Source organism: Mixia osmundae (assembly GCF_000708205.1).
Source record: "Mixia osmundae IAM 14324 unplaced genomic scaffold scaffold_10, whole genome shotgun sequence".
NCBI classification, from domain to species: domain Eukaryota; kingdom Fungi; phylum Basidiomycota; class Mixiomycetes; order Mixiales; family Mixiaceae; genus Mixia; species Mixia osmundae.
Genome location: NW_014575554.1, coordinates 24,574 through 46,951, shown reverse-complemented (window position 1 = coordinate 46,951; position 22,378 = coordinate 24,574). Strand labels below are relative to the sequence as shown.

Sequence of the window (22,378 nt, the reverse complement as noted above, 5' to 3'; positions counted from 1 at the left end):
TATCGCGATAGAGATTGATCCTATGGGTGATCTCCACTACGCGTGATTTGCTCTGCCTGGTCGATACGTTCGGCAAGCTGAATGTCGAGTACTGTCAGACTGTTGGGTACCTCTGCGACGTGCGTTGTAAGATTAATCGAGACTTTCGAGTAGACGTTGCTCCACTCCGGGTGATGCTGTCCTTTGCTCATTGGCCCATGCACAAGTGACATAATAGGTGACCGACCTTGAGATCCGTGGCAGCAATTGCGACCAGGTTCATGAACGCCCATGCTTGCTTGAAGCCCTTGAAGGCAAGCTCTTTGTGAAGTCTTGCCTGACCCATCTCCTTGCCGGCGACGACAGTCCAGCCTCGAGCCACTGCTGCGTCGATCGCTTCGCGGGTAGCCTTGACTGGGCTTGCCCTAGATGACACCATTCTCAGGCTACCAAGCTTGGTCGCCAATCTGTGCATCAATAGAGGCCAGCGTAGGCGTAGGCACGCGACAGCCAGCCACACTGAGCTCAGGAAAGCCAAGAGCAGCTGTACACAGGAAGTACAGCAGGCAGATGCACATAGTCTAGTACACGTAGCCAATGACTTTGCCCGCGACATGCTTTCGTCTTGCCTCCTCGTGATCCATGATACCCGCAGAAGTGGTGAGGATGATGTAGCCGAACGAACGGGCGGGCAAGAGCAGCGCGACCCAGTTTTCGATCTGGCCGAGCTGAACGTTGAAGCGAGGTGAGATGACGCCGCACTTATTGATGCGTCCGTTCAATTGGATGACGAGCTTGCCAGAGCGGTGATCGTCTACCTCTTCGAACTCTTCGATGTAGCCTGCTCATCTCTCAGCCTTGGCCGAAAGGTGAGAGGTGATGATGACTAACCATGCTTTTGCATGACGGTCAAGAAGCGGACGATGACTTTCGAAGACGGTCGGATGATGACCTGTCGCTTTCCTCGTCGCTCGGCATTGTTGATGTTGTTAAGGCAGTCATTCTGTTGACGAACACGTGAGTCGAGGACCAAGTGTGTCGATAGATGGACCTACAAGCACAGAGACTCGAACCATGATGACGAGATCACTGTTGCGAGTCAAAGGATCAGCAAACAGTTCGAGAGCGTACCCAGTCTCTGCATCGGCCTGCCTGCTCCTTCTTCTCCCCTATGACCCTGGTACGTCTCCCAAAGGATGCCGACTCGGCTCATCCGATTGTTACGATACAGTCGGACGAGCGAAGGGTGCCCGAGGGAAGGACGACCGACGAAAGTGAGCTTTGCGCAATGCAAGAGGCCTCGCCATCCAGCGCCGTCAGGTAGCTCGTCGAAGGAATGCATGCGGCAGCCAATCCAGAGACTGGTCAATGCTCGCTTCAGTCACTGACATGAGCTTCTGAGGTGCCTTCTTCTGTCTCCGCCTGATACACTGCGGTGGATCTCAACAAATCCTGCGCGACGCTCAGCCACTGGTGAAAACCTGACTCGAGATATTTTCAGTTAAAGCGGCCCGCGCAGCCGCGTGTAGCCACGCTCGACGAAGCAGAGCTATTAGCTTGCAACAAGTCAGAATGGTGCGTAACGCCTGTATGCTTGCGTCGTGCTACAGCAGCTGACCACTCATCGCTTCTCCACAGGGTCGGGTTCGCACAAAGACGGTCAAGAGGGCCTCAAGAGTGGTCATCGAGAAGTACTACCCTCGCCTGACGCTCGACTTTCACACGAACAAGAAGATCTGTGATGAGGTTGCCATCATCCCCAGCAAGCGACTGCGCAACAAGATCGCGGGCTTCACCACTCATCTGATGAAGCGTATCCAGAAGGGACCCGTCCGTGGTATCTCTTTCAAGCTGCAAGAAGAGGAGAGAGAACGCAAGGACAATTACGTACCAGAGGTCTCTGCACTCGACACTACCGCTTCTGGTCTTGAGGTCGACCCCGACACTCAGGTGAGCTTGTGCCGTCCGAGCATGCAACGCAGACTCATAGGCTGGCATGTAGGATCTGCTCAAGTCGCTTGGCATGGACAACATCCAAGTCTACGTCGCTGCACCCGTCCAGGAGAACAACCGAAGAGGAGCTCGCACTGTCGTTGGTGGCCGCAAGCGCGAGGACTAGGCTATTGGCTCGCTCGTCGATGGCTTGTACGCGCATGCATTACTGTTCAATTGAATCGTCGAACGGCAAGAACCCTTTACACTGCTCGGAGCCGCATTCACACGGCGTCCGCTCCCGACCTGATTCGACCGAGCTACTTACGCCGTAGTCCCAGGTCAGCTCTGTGCTTGCAGGAATGTCCCGCGATGCGATCATGGCAATAAGGGGATGTAGATCGCCTGCCATACGAAACAGACAAGGGATCATGTTCGCAAGCGGCGGACAAGCATGATCTTCTCAGTATCAGCATGTTCCTCTCATCGCTTGTCCAGCAGCTTACTAGAGAATCGCCCGGCATTGCCTCGCCGTCGAGGATCGATGATGGTGCTGAGCTTTCCTGCGTTCGAATTCTCCCTTACAGCCAAAATGAAGTTGCTTTGTCCTGAAACTCGCTGCGCCTCCCACCGTTTTGCAGCCTCTGCCTCATCGAGCCGCTCGCCTTCGTATAGACAGATGAACGCGCCTTTGCTGAGCGCGTCTCTCGTGAACAAGCCTAACCCTCGCTTGCCAGTGATAGCAACGTACAACGGATGCTGTATGCCTCGCTGCACGGTGCGATTGCCGCAGATTTCCTTGCGCTCGTGACATGCGCAATGCCGGCCGCACTCGAAGAGGGCGTGGCGCGGCGGAATGTCGTCGAGGGCAAGGGTGCCATCTTTAAAGAAGCAGCCATGATCTTCAAGACAGGCGCAAAGGCCGTTGCTCATGCAGTCCCCGTCGACACAAGTACAGCCGCACCCTTGACTCACGCTGTCATATAGCTCATCGCCCTGATGAGTAAGATACTGTCGTTGACACGCTCAGCTTCGAACTCGGCGATCGCATTTGCGAGGCAGCCGTACCTCGACGAAGACTCCTTGTAGAGTTGTCAGGTCCGAGCACGAAGCATAGAGTGGCACGGCCGTCGGCTCTGCGCCATCCGACAAGTCCTCGAGCAATGCTGCCATTCGGACCCTTCGGCAACGCGTAGCGCGTAACAAGACGCCGGGCGCCTTGCCGTCAGTCCCACACGACGACCTCGACTTTGCCACGACTTTTTCGCGCCTTCCTCGGCACAGGAATTTGCTTGACGACCGGCAAGACTTGCCGGTGCTTAGCGACGGGTTGCCTCCTACAGGCCTAAGTCTTGTCTCCCTTCCTCTCTCTCTCTCTCTGGGTCTTCGAGATGTCAGCATTTTGCTCGCTCGCTCTGCTGGCTCTGTTCTCTACGACTGTGTTATCACTACGATGCACCGATGCAGTCATGTCCGTCAGTTCAGCAGGCTACCTCGACGACACCCTCAAGCTCTGTGAAGCAAGAGCAAAAGGCAAAGCAGAGCCCACCCAATCTCTGCCTGCCATCGCCAACATGATCCTCATTCACAAGGTATGCGGTTGCACCGGACCGATGGGCTACGTCAAGGTTGCTAGTCGTGGTTACCTATCTAGCAACCTCACCAATCTGGCTGGCGAGCCTTATGTCCATCCAGGCGACGCACTCAACCTGTTTGACGATACAAAGGGCACCGATGGCAACAAGGGTCCTCGTGCAAAGGTACTCGTTATCAAGAACGCAGAAGATGATGACTATTCTCATCTGTGAGTCTGCGCAAAAATCAGATTCACATCGCGAATCTGACCTTTTGAGCGTAGATTCGTCCTCAATCCGCACTTTGCTAGCAGACCTTTCCTCGGCGCCCGCATCGGCTTTGCTGGCGAGCTCAATGCGACGAGCAGTGGTTATGCTTTCCTTGTGCCGAGTAAGGTTTCGTCTCTGTCTCGACAATGAGGGCGTTGATATCTGTTCTTAGCCACCGCGACACCCCGGGGTCAGACTGACTACGCCTCGGGCACGGGTTGGGGCGAATCGTCGGCGATCTGGAAGGTCGACAAAGACACCGGCGCCATCTCGGCAAACATCGTCAATCCCGATGGCAGCTCTAGCAACGACGTCGCAGCAGAGCTTCGCGGCATCACCAATGGCAAGCCGGGAGGTCAGACCTATGTCACCCTGTCAGGCAATATCGACGGCTTCAAGTCAGCTTACGGAACGACTACTGAAGTCATTCCGGTCAAACTGACGCTCGAGGCGCGCAAATAGCCCGCTCAGTCTTCTCATCTAGTCAATGCATTGTGCTAGGCGCTATGAATCAGCTGAATATATTCGTTGCTCTAGTCAGCCATCTGTATGGGTAGCGCGGCCTGCTGCAACCAACTGCCGGGGGCAATTTGGTAACATGCGTTATGCACCTTCCCGCCGTTGATATGACGGTCAATATGTTATGAACAGCATCTGACAGTGAAGAGGCGCTGGAAGGGATTTTGCGATGAGCTCCATGCTACTTGCGGTGGCATTAGCCTTTGCCATTCTGGCACGCTTGACTGTAATGCAGGCTGTTCTGCTGCTGCTTATCGAACCCGGTACCGAAGACTCAGCGCCATCTTACGTTCACTCCTACGAGCTGACATGTGCGACTGTGGATCAAGTTCAGTCGACGCACGCTCTGCAGGGAATCTGCATTGCTCGTGCAGATTGGTCATTATCTTGCGAGATGAAGAAATGCTTCGTCAGGATACTTTCGCGCTGTAGTGCATGGGCACTCCGATGATATGCGATGCGGATGACTCCTGTCCGCTGGACATTGTGGGAATCAAGCGCTATAGGTGATCATTATTGTTTTCGTTCTAGATGGATGTCATATGATCAATGAACACTGAATGCTCGCGACCCAGCTGCCCAGACCCGAGTCCAAATCTATCCTGTTCGTCCGCCGACTGTTGACAGAGGCATGGTTGTGATGCTATGGCAACCACAGTACTGCACGCATACTGTGCGTCTCGTCTCGGCAGCTGCTGTCTCTACCGACATCGGGGCCAGCCGTGAGTGATCCGCCCAAAGAGAAAGCAACCTCAAGCGATGCTTGTTTGATTAGCGACTGTCTCGGCTACTCTCGCCCCGTCCCTCCCGTACGGCTTTTGAAGCCACCATCGACACGACTTATGCGAATTCGCCAGCGGTTATGATTTCGTCGTCCCGCCTATCCCGTCAATACAACTTGCGCGCACATACGTCAATGGCGGCTGAGCGCCGAGACTGCGCCAGACCTCCCCTATCACCAACGCAATATGATGGGGCCATGGAAAGCTCTTCGAGATGTTCGCCCTCGACACAATGCGACTCAAGCCCTCAAAACCAGCGCTACTCGCCAGCTTTCTCACTGTTGCCATGCTGTTCAGCTCGCCGGGCATGCGACCAGACGTGCCCTCGCAAAGTAGTGTCGACCCGACTTACGCTGGAAGGAATACACCTTACTCCAGTCAGCGACCTGATCGCCCTGAAGTCCTCCCTACTGCGACCAGCATCAACGACACGATCCCTTTGCGACAGTTCTTGCACGAACGAATCGGGGAGCTGCCAAAAGATGACTATCTTTGGCTTACGATGCTTGATGGCTCATATCTACGCAAAGGTGGCAGTGACCTCGCACTCTTCTTGCAACGATTGGCGGATGGCACCTTGCCCCCGGCATCGGGCCGAACGAAGGTGACTCCCGATCACAGCCCACTAGAAATGTGGAAAGTACCGATAGACGCTGGCGATACTTTCTATGACGCCGAGATGAATGCTATAGCTCGGGGACATCAAGACTTGCTAGTCCTCTGCACAGACCAAGATTGCGTGGACATCTGCAACGAGCGAGGCTGGTTCGGCTATGGTGGACTGATACAGCCCAGCCAGGCTTACGGGTCTGCCAAGCATCCGCTCATGATGACAAAGGTGGATAGCTTTTAGTCCACAGACAGCGTCATGACTGACTTTGTGGCGTGCCAGCTGATGGCCTTTAACCAAATCTCTGCGGCCGGCTATCGCTTTATATTTGTTGAGGGCGACGTGTGGCTGCGGCACGATCCCTTTCCGTACTTTCCCGACCTCTCGCCAGACGGGAGCCACAGTGTTGCTTTCACCTTCGAAGGCTCTGCCGACGTCAACGCTGGCGTCATCTTATCAGGTGGTGGCTACCGTGCGGCGGAATTGTGGCGCAGAGCGCTCGAGAACTATATCAATGTGCCGGGGCAATGGGAGCAAGGAGCGATCAACCATGTGCTGGAATTGACCTATCCGAACTATACTGTAGGTATGCACGAGCGCAAGGCAGCAACACCATGGGGCCTTGGCGTTCACTATCTCGATCGTCACCGTTTCGTACAGTACCATCTCAGCTATGGCGTGGCAGCAGAGAGCGTGCTCTTTCACGGCACATGCATCGATGATTACGAGATTCGTCGCATTGTCGCTGCAAACCACGGTTTTGCACAGGATGTCGATGGTTATTATTCTCAGCCTCGGAAAATTCTGGCAGTCGATGCCCTTGTAGGCGATACTGAGAGTCTGCAGGCGACGTTTGCCGTCATTGTTGGTCTTGCCGCCGAATCTGGGCGCGCGCTCCTACTCCCACCGACGGCGCTCTACTTGAATGCCAGCACGATGCCTCCCGTCCGCAATCGAGACGTCTGGTCAGTGATACCCTTCGAAGAGACTGCCCGAGAATACGGCGTCACTTTGCTCGAGCCACGTTATCTGTTGCATAGGCAGCAATATCAGACCGCGTCAAGCGATTTACGGTTACTAGACGTACGAATGCGCCCAAGTTACGCGCAGCTCAGCAAGGCTCTGCTCAGTCCGGTATATAGCGATGCGGAGATCGTTAGTCTGAACATGGGTACTATGCCTAGCCGGCCGTTTGAGCACTGGCAAGATGTCCCCCAGAACTTTAGACGAGTCAGGATGTGGTGCGTCTGCTCCTGTCTCCTGCTACCTGTAGCTCTGGCTGATCACCTGATAGCTACGATCTCTGGACCACGCCGGGCTGCGCAGCCACCTGTCTGCGCGAGCCTTTCGTTGCGCATTGTGAAAGACCAGCAGCGAAAAGACGCGGCGAACTGTGGGCGATGCAGAAGCCAAGGCTATATCCGTCGCCATCCGAAGATGCGGTTTAAGGCAGACGCGGTCATATCTGGTCACGGATTGCACAAGGGTATTGGGGTCAAGGGCCATGCATTGATGGTCAGACCGCGACTGCAAGCAGACATAGGCATTATTGGGATCCGCAGCAACATGCAGAGCTTTGAAGACTGTCGCCATGAGATACGTAGCAATGTAGTGCACACAGGGTGACGCGCGACATGTGACGCTTTGTCATGCAAGTGTATGCAAATTGGGTTAAAGAAGCCGCCGGGCGTGAAGCTTTACATAGCGCAGATCGAAAAATTCATTCGCTCCTATTTCACTCATCAAAGCTCCTCCATTGCCAGAATTACACCATGACTCGCGCAGATAGCCATTGCTCAATTAAAGATTGTGTATGTCAGGTGTTTGCGGTTTTGGCGATGAATATCGCGTGTGGCAGCGTCAATGTCAGCTTGCGTTCGCGCATAGCCCGCATGGTTCCGATCCGCCCAAGCTGAAGGCACATCTAACTGCCAGTAGTCTTCTCGCCATTGCCCGAGCTTCGCATTTGGACGTCCTTCCACCAGACTTTCGCCAAACTTGAGTCGTTTGACCGCTTGCATGTCAGACATGTCGAAGGGCTTTATGACTGTGTTGCGCTCATTGAGGTAAGAATAGGCGCGCATGATACGATTGTCTGCCAGCACGGGTGTCATCGCTAGCACGCCGGCAGCGATAGAACTTGATGCCATCGTAGTCATGTAGCCTTCGAGATTGAAAGCCGGTAGAAGCAATTGCGCAGAATTGATGAGGCGATAGAAGGCGATGTAATTTAGGCCAGACTGAACGATCGCTATCTTACTTATGTTGCTCGGCACTGCGAGACGGCCACTACCGATAAGATGTATTTTGAATGGCTGCGTCACTGTGGCATCTTCTTCGTACATCCCCGTGGCAGTATCGTAGCGATAGCCCCAGCGAGACGCATCCTCTGTTGAAAAGCTAAGTCACATCACCAACGGGGGTTCTAGGCCGACAGACCTTGAAGAAAGCCTTGTATGTCACTGAATATGCCCGCATAGTCACGTTTCGCTTGACTAAGTCCACCTTGTACGACTACCGAGTCAAGTCCGACGTTCATAGGCCGACTTGGCAAGCCCGGTACAGGGAAAATGGGCGCGAAAGCTCGAATGAGAACCGAATCGAACGATAAGTCCAGACCGCCGTGTTTGCCAGCAGTAGAAGCGTATGACATTGAGCGATCGTATGCAAAAGTCTGAGCTGCCTTATTAAGGGTGAGAATTTTCAGAGCGCCTCGTTGCTCAAGTCCGAAAAATTTGTCGCCCCAAGTGAAGCGATCAGCATGGTGTATAGCTGCACGCAAATGAGTTTTGCAGGCCGCAATCGCAGCCACTCACTGCATATCACTTGAAACTTAGCATCTGTTGACGGGCATCCCAAGCTTCGACAATGCTATCGCCATATACCGCGATAGATTCTGAGCATGAGCTGAGCAGCAATACATTGATAGGATGGGCTGAAAAGTAGGCGCCAAGCGTGACATTGTTTTCAGCGCTTAGCTCGGCATGCTTGACCGAGGGCGGCCCTGGGATGCTTTGGGCGCTGAGATCAATGACCGGGCTTGTCCAAGGACCATAGCCGAGCATGGGGATGAGCGCACGGGTCGGAAGATTACTGCCTCGGTAGTATGCGCCAACAATAGCATCTAGCTCGGCGCCAAGAAAGTCACGGAATAGCGATACGCGGCTGCCAAGCGCCTGAGCAGCGTATAGAGTGGCTGCGACTACTTCGCCGTGGTAGCCTGCTACTTCTTCGACAGCGATGTGAAAACTTTTGAGCTAGCGTAGAAAGCATCTTCCGTGGTCTGCGTCAAGTCTGCTGCTGTGTCACACTTATACGAGAGCGCTCCCATGGATGCGCTTGAAAGGCCGAAGGCATTGTGCATGAACAAGCTTGCAAATGCGATGACGACGGCCGCAGCTATCACACTGGCACCTTTTCGCCGTCTTCGCTGTTGACATATACTATCAGGACTGTAGGGTACGCGGATGTAACGAAACATTGACCTTACGTTCTAAAAGATCTGGCAGCTGCACATTTGGGGTGATTCCAGTGTATTCATCATCGGATCCCTCAGCCAACAGGCGCTCGTCTTCCATGCCGGCGAGCATCGCGCTGTGAGCGAGCAATGCACTAACGGTGCAGCCAGATAAAGTAAGTGCAAGCCATCGATCAATTCCTCGTCGTGGTTCTTGTCGATCCTCGTTGCGGCCATTCGAAGATGTGCCAAGCCAGTGTCCTGTCTCGGATAGATAGAGGGGTGTTGCTTAGTCTCCGTAATGCTTTCAGCGGCCGATGATCTCATATTGATTGACGGGACGTAGATCATTTAAACGGGATACATGCATTGCGATAGAGCAGGGTGACGCAGTAGCGCTGCATGCAGAACTTGAGTGGAGTGATCTCGACTCGTCGTGTCAGTGAGATTGCTGTTGCATGATTGTGAATGCGTCGAGATGTTGAGCGGCTCGTACCTCAGTCGCTCGAGCGATGCATGGCAGACTGTCTCTGATCATGCGCACAAGGCCACTACTGCGATTTCCCCACGCACTCCTGTCGCTCGTGTATTCGCGCTCGTCGGTATTGCACACCTGTCGCTCTATTTCGTGTCCCAAAGGATGGCGACCATCGATTTGACCGCTGGCGACCGAGCTGGCTCGGACCGAATCTACACCAGAGGGTCCTCACCGTGCTGGCGCCGTAGACTGGCCCGAAGCTGCCGCAGTGAGTAAGACATAGGTGTCGAAGGAGGGGGAACGGCTGATCGGAACGCAGGTATGCGGCGCAACCATTGCAGAGCTACGGCAGAAATCCTCAGACTGCTGTCGTGGATTTAAATTTCGATCAAAGCGAGCATTGCTTCGACTTTGAGCGATATAGACAATACCCGACTATCTGACCTTAGATCGGAAGATGGGGCCGTGACGAGCGTCCTGTGCAGCGCTTGGTAATGCGACGGTAATACGCGGGCCAGGCGCCAGGGGCTTGCCTCTCACTGTCGTAGAAGTCTTACCGCCAGTTCACCGCCAAATTTACCGCCACGGCTTCGCGGGCCGTTAAATATGAGCGCGCTACAAATTTGGTTCTCTGGCTTACCGCCTCAACTTAATGCTGCCTCTAGAGGCCTTCGGCCCCTTTCCTGATCTCTGTGACATACCTCACTATACTTCCGTATTGTCAGAGTAGTATATCGTGCAGCAAATAGGCGGAAGAGGGCGAAGCGGCGCAGATACAGACACTGCAAGACTCTATCAGTATGTAGCTCTGATACCTGCAATTTGGCAGCTCAGATGCTCGCATGGGTCTGTACGACAGACATCACTGTTCTGGACGGTATCAAGGACCTCTGCTGCGCGACGCCGCCGAGTCTAGACCCAAGAAGGCTTGAATCGGCGTATTTCAGCCAGAAGCAGCTGGGGAAGATACTAGCAAACTTGCACCGGCATGTATCGTGCTATAGATGACTGTATTTCATGCTGATATGATAAATCAAGAAGTGCTGCGTGAGCAGTGCGGCACGCTTTCGAGCTCGAAAGAAAAGCTTCAAGCGTCCACTGGCGCCGCCTTTGCATCTTCAGCCTAACATGCGGTCATCGATACGTTATGAGGCATACTGCGAGCACAAACGAGCGAACACAATCAGTAGCTATTCGACGATAGTCTCTCGCCGAGCTTATCGATGCCGGCGCAAGGAGTACTGCAAAATTATTGGCAGATAGCTCAAGAGTCATCGACAAGAGGATCTGCCATCTGATGTACGCATGGCTGTCTATGACCGTCCTCTTGGCTTTTCTCTGCCTCTCACGTGGGTAAAAATACGCCTTGCTGCATGTCGTCTGCGCCGAAAATCCGCGCAGGCCAGGGATCCGAGCGATACCTTCGAAATGAACTAACGACTACTTCGGAATATCTTCCCGCTCACGTCCAACCGACTGGTCCTTGCGTCGTAGCGCTGCGGCTGCTCGAGGTCTCTCGTTTCGCGCACTCAGTCGCTGGCGGCCACAGAAGTCAAACACCAGTTGCAAGTAGGGGCCGCATCATGGCTCTGTACAGCGAGTCAATCGTGCCAAGCTAAATGGTCAGTTGTAGGGCTGTTTTGTATTCTCAATATGGGCAACGCAGCCATACTAAGGATGCAATATTGGGCTCCCCTACGCCTTCGACGCCATTATACGGACCGTGAGACAGATGAGTGAGCACTTTGCCAGGGCGCTGATGATGACGTGGTGAATCGCGTCGACGCGTCTATGATCTCGTCCTCTCATAATTGTCAACCTCTTTCCCCGCCGCAGGCAAGCTTCCCGGCNGGGTGATCGCGATCTTACCGCCAGCTGGCGGTAAAGCACGCCTGGAGCTGNTAGGGGCTTCGTGTTTCAGAAAATTCCTCGTTGGTACCTTTGATTATTTGGCCTGTCAGACGAAAACTTCAAAAACCATCTGACGCGTCAAATTTACGAGCTGAGGAGCCCAGATTTGCTGGGCAGGTAGCGCTGAGCATAATCCATGAGAGGTTCCTCTGAATTCTTTCTCTTCTTCTTCCTCCCCTCGCAAATAATCAAAAAAAATATTCAAACGCCCTCTACGTGAGTGCGTGCCGTGCCGCGCCAGGAACCGCGCAGCATCAGCAGCCAGAGAGCCTAAGGATACTCGTCATATCTTCTACAGACCTTGCCTAGGCCTGATTGCTGGGCAATACATCACTACCGAAAGGTGGGCTTGGTCAGATCTAGATGTGCGGTAGGGCAACTTGGACGATCTCTGGCCCGGAAGTTCTATACCACCTGGAGTCGACATCATCACCGTCAGCAAAGGCTTCGGGACAGGCGTCTGGCTGACTGGCCAATTCACCGCTTTCTGCTTATCAGAGCGGGCGCGAGAGTTGCATCTGCAGTAGTGCGTACCTCCCTGCCTCAGTCACGGTGCAGATTGATTTGTCCTGCAGCCCGCCTTTGGCGTCTATTGACACGCTTGATAACCTGCCGGACTGGGCCGCCGATGAGGCAGGGTTTATTCGTTGGTACCTGCAAGAAGACAAGCGGTGGAATTGGCTAAATGACCCAAATACATTCCGCATAGACCCCAGAACACTAAGAACACTAGACGTCAGACTCTCATACGCTCGCGGCGAAGCCTTATCGATGCCCCAGGATGTTTCGCGCACAAACGCAGCCAATCGGATTACAGATCGGGCGCGATGGCTGACACCTTACCACCTCACCGCTCGCGGCTACTACGAAGCACTGAATGTGACCGCGGCAGATCCGTTCTCAGCCTGTCACGGCGACTGGTTCAATCCAGTGGGTATCTGCCCGGAGCTCCACACACTATTCGCCGAGCGACTCCGTGATGCGGATCAATGGCACCTTTCTCTTCCGGATAGGGCCTCATTTTGCCCGTCAAGGTACCGGCTGCGACGCTCGCTCCTGTTACAACATCACGCAAGTAAGCGAGCACCTTGTTTGTCCGTCTTGCGCACCGCACTGCGGTGAAGTTCTCTCTTCATTCTCGCAGCCCGTCTCCGGATGCAGCAGACTTTCACGATGCAGTCTTGTAGTATACAGCAGGACTGGTATGGCATCTACTCGCTGCACGATCAGGCGCGCTCCCTGATCTGTGCGACCGCAAAGCAGCTGATGTATGGCTGTGCAGACATCGCCGCACAGTGGCTGGCTCTAGCTGATCGGATGCGGTAACAGGACAGATGCGCTTAAGTGGTATGCAGCACGGTCGCCGTACCCGTACCTGCGGCAGACGCTACCACTCGACTAGCTGCTTGCGTCGATCGTCGAGCCATCCCAGACGTTAGGTCTGCATGTTCGAAACACACTCCTAGGCGAGAGGCTTGCGTGTCCAAATCAAACGTGATTCGACGCAATAGGCGGTGATATGCACTTGCCTTGCAGCAAACAGCCTCCATATGACGCGCTTGCATAGCAGCCTGGCCAGCTGATCCTAAGCTGCTTACTGCTGGCGACCTGGCGTAACCTGCGGTCACGTTCGAGCATCTGAGATGATACATTCGTTGATTGACGAGCGCTGCAAAGGTACACTGTGCATGATCTACAAAGTCTATAAGATTGCCGAGCACCGGTCGTTCGTGATATATCGATATCTCAAACTAGCGTGCTTTCGCCCCGTTGCACGCCTATATGCCCCTCACGCATTTGGACGTGATCATCAGTCTGACATCTCTGAGCGATAGAGCTGTTCATCGGGTCGGTCAAACCCTACAGGATGGCATTTGCATCAGAAAAGTTCCTCGCTTGACGCAAGCAATAGTCGTATTCAGGTCATCTCTGGCAAGCAATTTCAGCCCCATTGACGATCACTTCAGCTCGCAATTGGGGCCATCGCCGCTGTCGCCGCTGCTGCTCGTGAGCCACGATGCTAGGATCTTATATATTAGTCTGCGAATCCCGTTGAATAAAGGCTCCCGCACCGCCGCAACCGCGGAATCGAATTGCAAGTCTCCCAAAATGTGGCTTGGACACGAAGCAGTCCCGCGAAGATGTTTGGTCTCTGTGGTAAATAGGCACGACCGATATGGTCTGCCCTTGGCTGCCTCCGAGCGCTCGCCTTCACCATGGCGGAACTGAAGCATCGATACCAGTCCGTTGTCAGACAACGGCGCCGACGTGCGCTTGCTGTCGCCAGCACAATCATATTCGTCCTCGTCATCTCGCTGTTGCTACCAGTGACAGTCGATACCTCCCGACTTCAGCAAGACCGGCCTTGGCGGACGATCGCAGCTTGGTCCTGGCTAGGACCATCAAGTCCTGCTGGCACAGCACTTGTACAGTACGGAATCGGCGCGGCAAGCTTGTTTGGCGGCAGGAACTCGCAATTTCTCATGTCCGGCGATACGGGCTATGCGCAAGGCAGAGCAGCTGAAACAAATCTTATCACGTTCATCAGCTCGCAAATTGGAGCGCCTCGAGCAGGGCGCCCGATCTGGGCAGTTATAGGCGGTGGCTTTTACTTAGAGAACGCTCTGCCGCAATTGGCAGCCTACCTCGATGCTTTGCAGCTCGTCAACACTGCCGACGCCTTCAAACGGCCCCCGGGTCCTAAGCTGGGCGGTCATCCGGATGAAGTATATCGCAATCTCAGCGCAGCCGACACGCCAAAGCCAGCCTTGCTGGTGATCTGTCTCGACGAGGCTTGTATGTCCCAATGCGCCTCGTCTGGGCTCATGTGCTTCATATACGATAAGCCAGAGGACTTTCCGGAGCAATACAAAAAGCTGAGTGCGTATTTTGCGATTGGCTGGCAAAAGGCAACTGCATTAGCGGACCTCGCGAGTGCCGGTCATTCCGTCGTATTCTCGGATCTCGATGTGTTCTTCCAGGGCAACGTTTTCGAGTATCTGCACGATATTGAAGACGGTGCCTATGACATACAGATGCAGGACGAATGCAACGAATCCCTTAATATAGGATTCTTTGCTCAGCGTGGCACATCGGCCGTTGAGACTCTTTGGCGGACCGTGGCAAACGACGTCGCTTTTGGAGGCTCTTGGGATCAGCGCGCTGTCAACGATTTCCTAGACGTTCGCAGGTTGCGTACGGCGAACTATACAACGTGGCCGCCGATCAGCAGCTTTGTCAGCCCGACCGGATTGAAGGTCTATGTCATCGACAAAGCTCGAGTATGGGCACGTATGTCGGGTCTCATGCCGCCTGCCAGTGTCGTTGGGCTTCACTTGACATGTCCTGGTCCTGCCGAGCTCAGACTTCATGACGCAAAAGAGAACGGTTTCTGGCACGATGTCAATCGATATTATACAGACCCGCCTCGGTATGATGAGGCCGCTCGGATGATGACTATGCTGATTCGCTTGTGCAGGATACTGACCATAGGCGCTCTTGCCGGCAATCAGACCACAGTAGCACGTCAGGTGAAGGTTATGCTCGCCTTGGCTCGTGCCACTGGTCGTGCTTTCGTGCCGCCGTCGCAGGTCTATGTCGTATCGCGACTACCGCAGATGACAGTGACCGAATATGAGCATCTGCACAGTATAGGCATATCATCGCCTACGCAGGAGGATCGTCTGCAACACGCCAATGCGACTGATATTAAGATGCTCGACGCGCCCGCGATTTATCACCGTCGATTCCCAGCGGCTATCAATTTAGAGCGACTCTTACATCTGACAGATGTTACAATTCTCGAGCCATCCTACCTCCGCAACGCGCTTCGATACCTCGTTTCTTCTGCTAGCGCAGCGCGTGTCGCACAAAGACCTGTTGATAGCATGCTCCTCAATACTTATCAGCATGCTCTCGACACACTGTCCAGTGAGCCATATGCTTCCGCGCCCGTCCTGACGATTATGGATCATGATGACATCAGTCGATTCGAGCCGCCGAGAGACGCCGTCGAGGTTCCCCTGTGTCGGACCATCGAGACGCCGGAGCGCTGTGGACTCATCTGCGCGTAGTACGTTTTTGTTGTGTCACTGGCGTTGGATAAGCTGGCAAGCCTTTGTGACTAGCGATCATTGTGACCGATAGCTGTAATAGAGCTGATGTCTCGGAAGGACGCAAACACGTCTAACAAAAGGTATATGTACGACGTAGCTTGCGCGCGCACAGCAGGCAGGACATTCGACCGCTTAGCGCTTGATGTCGACGCCCGGTTTCGAGGCTGACCATGAGCTCGGCATCAGGGCAGCGAGCGAGCGAGAGCAGCCTATCTTTAGCTTGGGCAGAGTGCAGGTAGCTTGTGTGCCACTTTCATTGCAATGAGCTGACTAGTACTGTAGTATGCTCTCAGTGCTTCCTTATTCAGGCTCTGCTGCAATTCCAATCAGCTACTGCTCGCCCTGATGGATGGAAGCGGTCCCAGACTGGTCAAAATCGATCTCACTCGGCCGGAGCAAGAAGACTATCTCGAGATAGCCATCGACCCAAGTCTCGGTAGCAGCTCTCGAGGCTCCCAGCCAATCGCTACAGTCTTGCATAGCGTCTTCAGCGATCCATCGGGACGACACATTCTCATCTCGACCAAGCGAGGCGACGTCCATTACATCTGTTTAGGATGGCCAAAGGAGGCAAACGGCCATCGTCGTTCGCGTCCGCTCAGTAAGCTCAAGGGCGTCCTGATCTCTTCAGTAGCCTGGCATCCGTCTAGCTATACGACTACCGATGCATCATCACATCCTCGGTCCCAGACAGCATGTGACTGCATCCTGGGCACCAGCGATGGGCGAATCCTGGAGACTCGGCTCGACGGCGAAGTAGAAAATGCGCGTCCTTTCAGCAAGGGCGCGCATGATCGCCATGTCAAGACTGTGTTCACCTTGCCCGATCGATCGCCAATCCTCGGGCTGGCTCTTGAGGTCTGGTCGGGGCATACTGCTGCTGCTGCTACTGCTTCGCGCTCCTCACGAGCGGCAGACAAGCAAAGCGTCGCCATCATCGCAACTACTGCGAGCAGAATTTACCAATTCGTTGAGACGACGCAAGATAGCGCTACGGGCGATGTGACGATGCTCGAAGGCTTGGCCCTGCGTTACCGCGATAGCGCTCCGCGTAAGTTTGCTGCGCCCCCAAATTCCCCATTTGTGACCATCTAGCTCTGCAGGGATGCTTGAGCTCCCAAACTCGTCAAGTCATAGCGAGTTGCATGTTCATCGGCAGGCGCGCAGAGGTGCTTCGCCGAGCGGACAGCCAGTCACAGCTAGTCTGGCGTGGCTCATTGCGCCGGGCACCTACATGGGCCGAGTGTCTCTCAGCAATCAAGAAGCAAGCGACGGCATCATCGACAATGCTCAGCTGCTGCCACATCCGGTGCGGCCAAAAAATAGCGCTGAGGCCCCGTTGAGTGCGGCTCTGACTGAACATCACCTCATTCTGCTATACTCGCATGCCCTCAAGGCTATACGCATCTTAGATGACGAGCAGGTGTACGAGGACACCCTCGATTTAGTAAGTCCATACTGAACCGGCGAATACTCAGCTGACCTGCATCACAGCGGCCTGGCGAGCATGCATTGGGACTGGTGACGGATCCCATCAATCGTACGGTTTGGCTATACTCCGATCAAAGCATCTTCGAGCTTAGCATAGACAACGAAAGCCGGCACATATGGCAAATATATATGAAGCGGCAAAATTTCGACGCTGCACTCGCTTTCGCCCAGACTAGCATACAGAAAGACGCCATCATGACCAAGAAAGCAGACTGGCATTTCGATCAGCAGAGATTTGTGCAAGCTGCCGATTATTATGCACAGTCATCAAGTAGCTTCGAATACGTGGCTCTGCGCTTCATTGACAAAGGCGAGAGAGATGCGCTGCGCAATTACATCAATACGTGTCTCGCACGCCTTGGCAAGGCTGAACACGCGCAGAAGATGATGCTATCTACATGGCTGGTCGAGCTCTTTCTCTCCAAGATAGCGGATCTCGAGGATATTGCGCTCTCTCAATCGCACACAAGTCACACTTCCAACATCGATCTCGAGCGCAGCATACTCGAAGACGATCTGAAGAGCTTCTTGAGGAGTCACAAGGCGAGCAAGTTGAGTAACCCGAGCATCGTGAGCTGAAACCACGTGATCAGGCGGATCTTGCGCAGAAGGTCACGTTGGACCTGCTTATCAGTCATGGTCGTACAGAGCTTTTCCTTCATTTCTGCGAAGTGAATCATGACTTTTCGCGCATCGCTCGACATTGGTCAGCATTGGAAGATTGGCCAAAAGTAGTTTCAGCCATCTCAAGTCAAGACGACGTAGCACTATATTACCAATACGCGCCATCGCTCGTCAAGCATGCGCCAAGAGAAGCTGTCGATATGTTCTTGCGCCAGCCGGCGCTAGAACCCACCAAACTGATACCGGCCCTTCTGCAGCCTTTGGCGGTTACATCGAGTTCACGTATACACGTGCGGCGATACTTGCAGTACTGTCTAGACGAACTCGACATGAAGGACTCGGCGATCCATAATGGAATGATAGCTTTAATCGCGGGCGCGCCTACAGAGGCAGAGGGTGATCTGCTGTACTTTATGGCTGTCTCACAAGACAATCCCGAGACAGGCATGCCGTACTACGATCTTGATTTTGCACTGCGACTGACAAAATTGAATGGACATCCACAAGCATACGTGCAGATCCTTAGCAAGATGGGTTTACATGACAATGCGGTCACTGTGGCACTTTCACATGGCGATCTCGACCTTGCGAAGATTCAAGCTGACAGGCCCGACGATGATTCACTGCGGAAGAAGCTTTGGCTCAAGATCGCTCAGCATGTCGTCGAACGCGAGAAAGACATCAAAGCGTATGTTTCGTTCTGTGGAATATTACGATGCTAATCTGACATGCAGCGCAATGGTCCTTGTCGAGGCTACCGACACGCTCGGCATTGAAGATGTGCTGCCCTTCTTCCCAGATTTTGTCGTCATTGACGAGTTCAAAGACGAAATCTGCAGCGCGCTTGAAGTATACAGCTTGGAGATCGAAAGACTTAAGATCGAGATGGACGAAGCGACATCGGCTGCAGAGGCAATCAGAAAAGATATTGAGGCGCTTCAGAGCCGTTTCGTCACGCTCGACGCTTCAGACGTCTGTCAAAGGTGCTCACAGCCTGTGATCTCGCGTCACTTTTACGTATTTCCCTGTAGACACTCTTGGCACGCCGATTGCCTCGTGTCTGAGATCACGCGACTGTCGCCGCCACACGTCCTGCGATTGTTGCTTGGCCTGCAAAGCAGGCTATCCGTGGCTAGCGCCTCCGCAGGCCAAGCGAGCGTGCCAGAGGCGCGTGCTGGCGCGGTAGCGGCGCGTGCAGCAGCAGCTGGCGTGTCTGGCTTGAACGAGCTGAGGAAGCTGATCATCCCGGATGCGCTAGTCGGTGCTATCGTGCCTGCAAACGGCCTCAAGCTTGCGCAAGCCGTCAATGAAGCGCAAGAAGCGCCATCAGTAGGGAGCTTGGCCAAAGAACGCGCAGCCCGTATCGAGCGCATCCGGACACAGATAGATGAGATCCTGGGCAGCAGCTGTGTATTGTGTGATCTCTCACTGCTCAATCTGGACAAGCCCTTTCTGCAGGAAGGCGAGCCGGAGATGTAGGCAGACGGGCTATGCATTTGCCTAGTCAAGCGAGCCGCCCGTGACTGCTGGCCTTCCTGCGGACGCGGACTGTCCAGATCCACCGCCAAAGAGGCTCGACATGAGTCCGCTGAGCATATCATTGCCCTTGCGTGGCGGTGCAATACCGAAGTATAGCTCTGCCAGATGAGCACGAGACTGGCGCAATATATATCAGCACGATCACGTATTGAGGTTGCAAAGTCTACCTCTGCAACATCAGGCAGGCGCAACCAGGGAACTTCGCGCTCGTAGCGTCCCACAAGAGCTTGCCATGCCGCGCGACCCATGCCTCGACCGGCTCCTGACGGAGGAGCAATCAGCGCTTCGCCTGCTCCGATCTGACATGTTCTGATGGCGAGCTGCAGGAAATTGAGCGAAGGTATCTTTGTCAGGATGAACTCGTCTGGCGAGCTGGTGTCTGAGAACGAGTCGCCTTTGAGGGGCATCGCCTGCAGACGAAGATCGGGCTGCGCTCTTAGCAGCAGCGCAAGGAACTGAGCAAGGAAACTGCGGGCAGCTTCTATGAAGGAAGCTTCGAGTAAGCTGTCAAAAATGTCAGACTCAGAAGGAGAAATCGGCGCTTTGTCTGACCTCAGGACACCCCTCGCTGCATACCTGCCTACGCCTTGGTTGCCTGTCGGATCATTGATCGACCATGCGTAAAGACCGACTGCGAGTGTCTTTGCCGCGTCGCTGGACCCTGATGCTAACAGATGAGGCTCCGCAGCGACGTAGTCTTGCTCTGCAGACTCGTTAATCTTGCTGCAAGTATTGCGCGACGCATACCATTCGCTAAGGCTTGTCCAAACGCTTCATGCAATTTTGCATCTCCGCTCGGAGAACCACTGACCTTGGCTGTCCAACTGGCTCACAGTGTGAGTGGAGCGCCGTACTTCTGCAGCGAAATTACGCACGAGATGGCGGTATCCATGAGAGATTTGCGCCATGTGCCCGAGGAGCCCGCCAAAGCGACGAGCTGCTTCACCTTGCCTGCATCACCGCACTTGAGTCACAAGGCAGCATGAAAACGCTCAGCATACCTCGTTCTGCATCAGTGCAGGGCACGCTGCGTGTCGACCAGACCTCGAGCAGGTAGAGGCCCAGATCTGTCCCGCTGCCGATCTCTCCCTTCTCAAGTAGGCCTCTGGATCCTTCGAACAAGATGTCGGCAGCTTGCTGAGCTGGTCCATCCCAATGGCCAGGTGCGCCCTTGCCTACAGGTCCCTTGAGCAGTCGTGCGGCCGACGTGCGATATTTCTGATGGGCAGCATAGAAATCGCCCGACTCAAGCAGAGTTCTGATCGATCTGAGTGTGCGCTCGAGGCTTGGTGCGGGCATGGCTTGACGGTGATGCTCGTGCTGTGACGTATCACCTCCACACCAGCCTTGGGTCTGTTGCCACGCGCAGCGCGTATCTGGCATCCACGTCTACGCGTACGTCTGCATGCCGATGGCTGCACGTAATGACCCGAAAGTTGCTGGCTTCCGCCCGTCTATCCGTAGTCCGAGGACACCGTATCTGCAGTCACTTCTCTCAACGATCTCGTGACCAAGAAGCACCGTCACATATTGCATCGATACACTCTATGCGAGAACTCTCCGAAAGGGATGTCCCTCTGTGTTGAAGACCCATTCGTCGAGCGAGACATCGTCACTGAAGGTCAGATACGTGTACAGTAGCGTTTCTGCGAAGAAGAAGCTCTCCTGCGTGTCATCGAGCAGCGGACTATCGACATCGTTGACATCGATTCGGCCGAAAAACGCGCCTGCTGGCGTGCGATAGTGCGCCTCGAGACTGAGGAAGATCTCCCAAACTTGATCCTGATATAAGGTGTCGCCAGTCGTACGCCAAGCATAGAAGAGGCTCTCGATCGTCTCAGGTCGCAGGTAGTAGTCAGCTGCAAGCATAGCGATACCATGTGCCTCGAAAAAATCCTTCTGGTCCGCAGGAACAGAGCTATTGTGGGCATTCTGCGGCACATAAGAGTAGCTCTCCGGTCCGATACCAGTGGCTGTACTGTTATAGCTCTGCCAGGATGCCCGTGTCAGATCGAGACCGGCTTGAAAGATTGTCTCGTTCGCAAAGTGCCGGCCGCCAAGGATCAGATTTCCGCCAGCAAAGCTCTTAAGATGTGATGCTTGAGAGCTCAATCTGCCTTTGTACATGTCTGCTAGATAGACGTTACCTCGAGTCGATGTCTCCCGCAGAACGCGCAAGGAAGATTCGACTGCGATGTTCCACGCATCACTGTACACTTGCTGACCAGTCAAGAGATCGTCTTTGAGCAAATACTCAAAGTATGAATCAGAACCGCCGCCCCAGGTGACGAGTGTGTCATTCTGAATCTGATGCGCCACATCAATCCGCAGGCCTGGCATGCCCGGCAACACCTGTGGTCCTTCTCGCAGTGCCATCATTGTCTTTGTTGCCAGCTGCACGTATCGCTGGTCGCCGCTGTATATAGAAAGGCGACCCATCTCAATGATCAGCGAGCCCGCGTCCGCGAGTGTCGTTTCCGCGTTATCTCGATTAGGCTGGCGGTTCTTCGAGTCGACTTGCTGCCAGGGGATCGTCACGTCCTGCGCTTATGTTAGACCAATCGCATAGAGGGAGCGTCGGGTTACCTGGTCCCAAGCCAGCTCAAGTAGATCGGCGAGCTCCTTCGATCGCGTCACAAGTACCTCATCACGCATACCGCCGAGCTCGTAGGCAGAGAGCATGCCGCCGATATAGCGGATCGTGCTTTCAAACACAGAAACAATCGGGTCATCGGAACGGCTCGTTGCGAAGCTCGTATTCTTGACGTGCACAAGCGCCTGATCGTAGTGGGTCGAGAGGTTCATGATGCGCATGACTGGCATTGCGTCAATGACAGTCGCACCCCAACCGTTGCGTGAGTTCGAACATCGACCCAAAACCGGCATCAGCTCATCTTGCCCATAGCAGCGCAGCGCATAAGCATCAAAGGCGGTCGTGAACGCGGTCTTGACTCTCGCAGCGCGCTCCGGTGAAGACGCTTGCGCTGGCCGCGCTACCTCGATCTGCTTCGCTCCACTGCTGCCAACGAGCAGCAATGTGAGGATACTGAGGATCATCCGCATATCTGGCGATTGCTTGCAACATGCTCTCTAAAGT

At 54.3% G+C, this 22,378-nt stretch overlaps 12 protein-coding genes across 12 annotated transcripts; 6 read left to right on the top strand and 6 right to left on the bottom strand.

Moving 5' to 3' along the window:
* Nucleotides 1-20: 20 nt before the first annotated feature.
* Nucleotides 21-454, bottom strand: L969DRAFT_96345 (uncharacterized protein; the record flags this gene model as incomplete). The annotated part of the gene is made up of 2 exons (XM_014710358.1): nt 21-176; nt 227-454. 2 exons carry the CDS (start codon nt 452-454, stop codon nt 21-23), a joined length of 384 nt encoding a protein of 127 aa, XP_014565844.1.
* A 106-nt stretch (nt 455-560) lies between these two features.
* L969DRAFT_96344 (uncharacterized protein) lies at nt 561-1,321 on the bottom strand (the record flags this gene model as incomplete). Its single annotated transcript, XM_014710357.1, has 4 exons — nt 561-820; nt 871-982; nt 1,035-1,117; nt 1,156-1,321. 4 exons carry the CDS (start codon nt 1,319-1,321, stop codon nt 561-563), a joined length of 621 nt encoding a protein of 206 aa, XP_014565843.1.
* A 230-nt stretch (nt 1,322-1,551) lies between these two features.
* On the top strand, nt 1,552-2,098 carry L969DRAFT_96343 (uncharacterized protein; the record flags this gene model as incomplete). Its single annotated transcript, XM_014710356.1, has 3 exons — nt 1,552-1,554; nt 1,618-1,929; nt 1,982-2,098. The coding sequence occupies 3 exons, from the start codon at nt 1,552-1,554 to the stop codon at nt 2,096-2,098; spliced, it is 432 nt and encodes a 143-aa protein (XP_014565842.1).
* A 1-nt stretch (nt 2,099) lies between these two features.
* L969DRAFT_96342 (uncharacterized protein) lies at nt 2,100-3,312 on the bottom strand (the record flags this gene model as incomplete). The annotated part of the gene is made up of 4 exons (XM_014710355.1): nt 2,100-2,140; nt 2,236-2,370; nt 2,418-2,922; nt 2,980-3,312. The coding sequence occupies 4 exons, from the start codon at nt 3,310-3,312 to the stop codon at nt 2,100-2,102; spliced, it is 1,014 nt and encodes a 337-aa protein (XP_014565841.1).
* Nucleotides 3,313-3,380: 68 nt separating this feature from the next.
* On the top strand, nt 3,381-4,217 carry L969DRAFT_53187 (uncharacterized protein; the record flags this gene model as incomplete). The annotated part of the gene is made up of 3 exons (XM_014710354.1): nt 3,381-3,715; nt 3,770-3,876; nt 3,928-4,217. The coding sequence occupies 3 exons, from the start codon at nt 3,381-3,383 to the stop codon at nt 4,215-4,217; spliced, it is 732 nt and encodes a 243-aa protein (XP_014565840.1).
* A 1,071-nt stretch (nt 4,218-5,288) lies between these two features.
* L969DRAFT_53420 (uncharacterized protein) lies at nt 5,289-7,114 on the top strand (the record flags this gene model as incomplete). The annotated part of the gene is made up of 3 exons (XM_014710353.1): nt 5,289-5,894; nt 5,949-6,907; nt 6,961-7,114. 3 exons carry the CDS (start codon nt 5,289-5,291, stop codon nt 7,112-7,114), a joined length of 1,719 nt encoding a protein of 572 aa, XP_014565839.1.
* A 348-nt stretch (nt 7,115-7,462) lies between these two features.
* Nucleotides 7,463-9,256, bottom strand: L969DRAFT_53258 (uncharacterized protein; the record flags this gene model as incomplete). Its single annotated transcript, XM_014710352.1, has 6 exons — nt 7,463-8,055; nt 8,106-8,438; nt 8,483-8,498; nt 8,552-8,915; nt 8,978-9,096; nt 9,152-9,256. 6 exons carry the CDS (start codon nt 9,254-9,256, stop codon nt 7,463-7,465), a joined length of 1,530 nt encoding a protein of 509 aa, XP_014565838.1.
* Nucleotides 9,257-11,254: 1,998 nt separating this feature from the next.
* On the top strand, nt 11,255-12,821 carry L969DRAFT_96338 (uncharacterized protein; the record flags this gene model as incomplete). The annotated part of the gene is made up of 6 exons (XM_014710351.1): nt 11,255-11,337; nt 11,754-11,864; nt 11,916-12,038; nt 12,088-12,587; nt 12,657-12,742; nt 12,795-12,821. 6 exons carry the CDS (start codon nt 11,255-11,257, stop codon nt 12,819-12,821), a joined length of 930 nt encoding a protein of 309 aa, XP_014565837.1.
* Nucleotides 12,822-12,852: 31 nt separating this feature from the next.
* Nucleotides 12,853-13,077, bottom strand: L969DRAFT_96337 (uncharacterized protein; the record flags this gene model as incomplete). Its single annotated transcript, XM_014710350.1, has 1 exon — nt 12,853-13,077. One exon carries the CDS (start codon nt 13,075-13,077, stop codon nt 12,853-12,855), a length of 225 nt encoding a protein of 74 aa, XP_014565836.1.
* A 217-nt stretch (nt 13,078-13,294) lies between these two features.
* Nucleotides 13,295-15,585, top strand: L969DRAFT_105059 (uncharacterized protein; the record flags this gene model as incomplete). Its single annotated transcript, XM_014710349.1, has 3 exons — nt 13,295-13,519; nt 13,678-14,942; nt 14,991-15,585. The coding sequence occupies 3 exons, from the start codon at nt 13,295-13,297 to the stop codon at nt 15,583-15,585; spliced, it is 2,085 nt and encodes a 694-aa protein (XP_014565835.1).
* A 184-nt stretch (nt 15,586-15,769) lies between these two features.
* On the top strand, nt 15,770-19,221 carry L969DRAFT_105058 (uncharacterized protein; the record flags this gene model as incomplete). Its single annotated transcript, XM_014710348.1, has 6 exons — nt 15,770-15,862; nt 15,910-16,678; nt 16,731-17,074; nt 17,122-17,661; nt 17,712-18,430; nt 18,477-19,221. The coding sequence occupies 6 exons, from the start codon at nt 15,770-15,772 to the stop codon at nt 19,219-19,221; spliced, it is 3,210 nt and encodes a 1,069-aa protein (XP_014565834.1).
* A 21-nt stretch (nt 19,222-19,242) lies between these two features.
* On the bottom strand, nt 19,243-22,086 carry L969DRAFT_53331 (glycoside hydrolase family 47 protein; the record flags this gene model as incomplete). Its single annotated transcript, XM_014710347.1, has 8 exons — nt 19,243-19,398; nt 19,449-19,785; nt 19,834-19,984; nt 20,029-20,105; nt 20,157-20,232; nt 20,283-20,634; nt 20,872-21,822; nt 21,925-22,086. The coding sequence occupies 8 exons, from the start codon at nt 22,084-22,086 to the stop codon at nt 19,243-19,245; spliced, it is 2,262 nt and encodes a 753-aa protein (XP_014565833.1).
* Between the last annotated feature and the right edge of the window lie 292 nt (nt 22,087-22,378).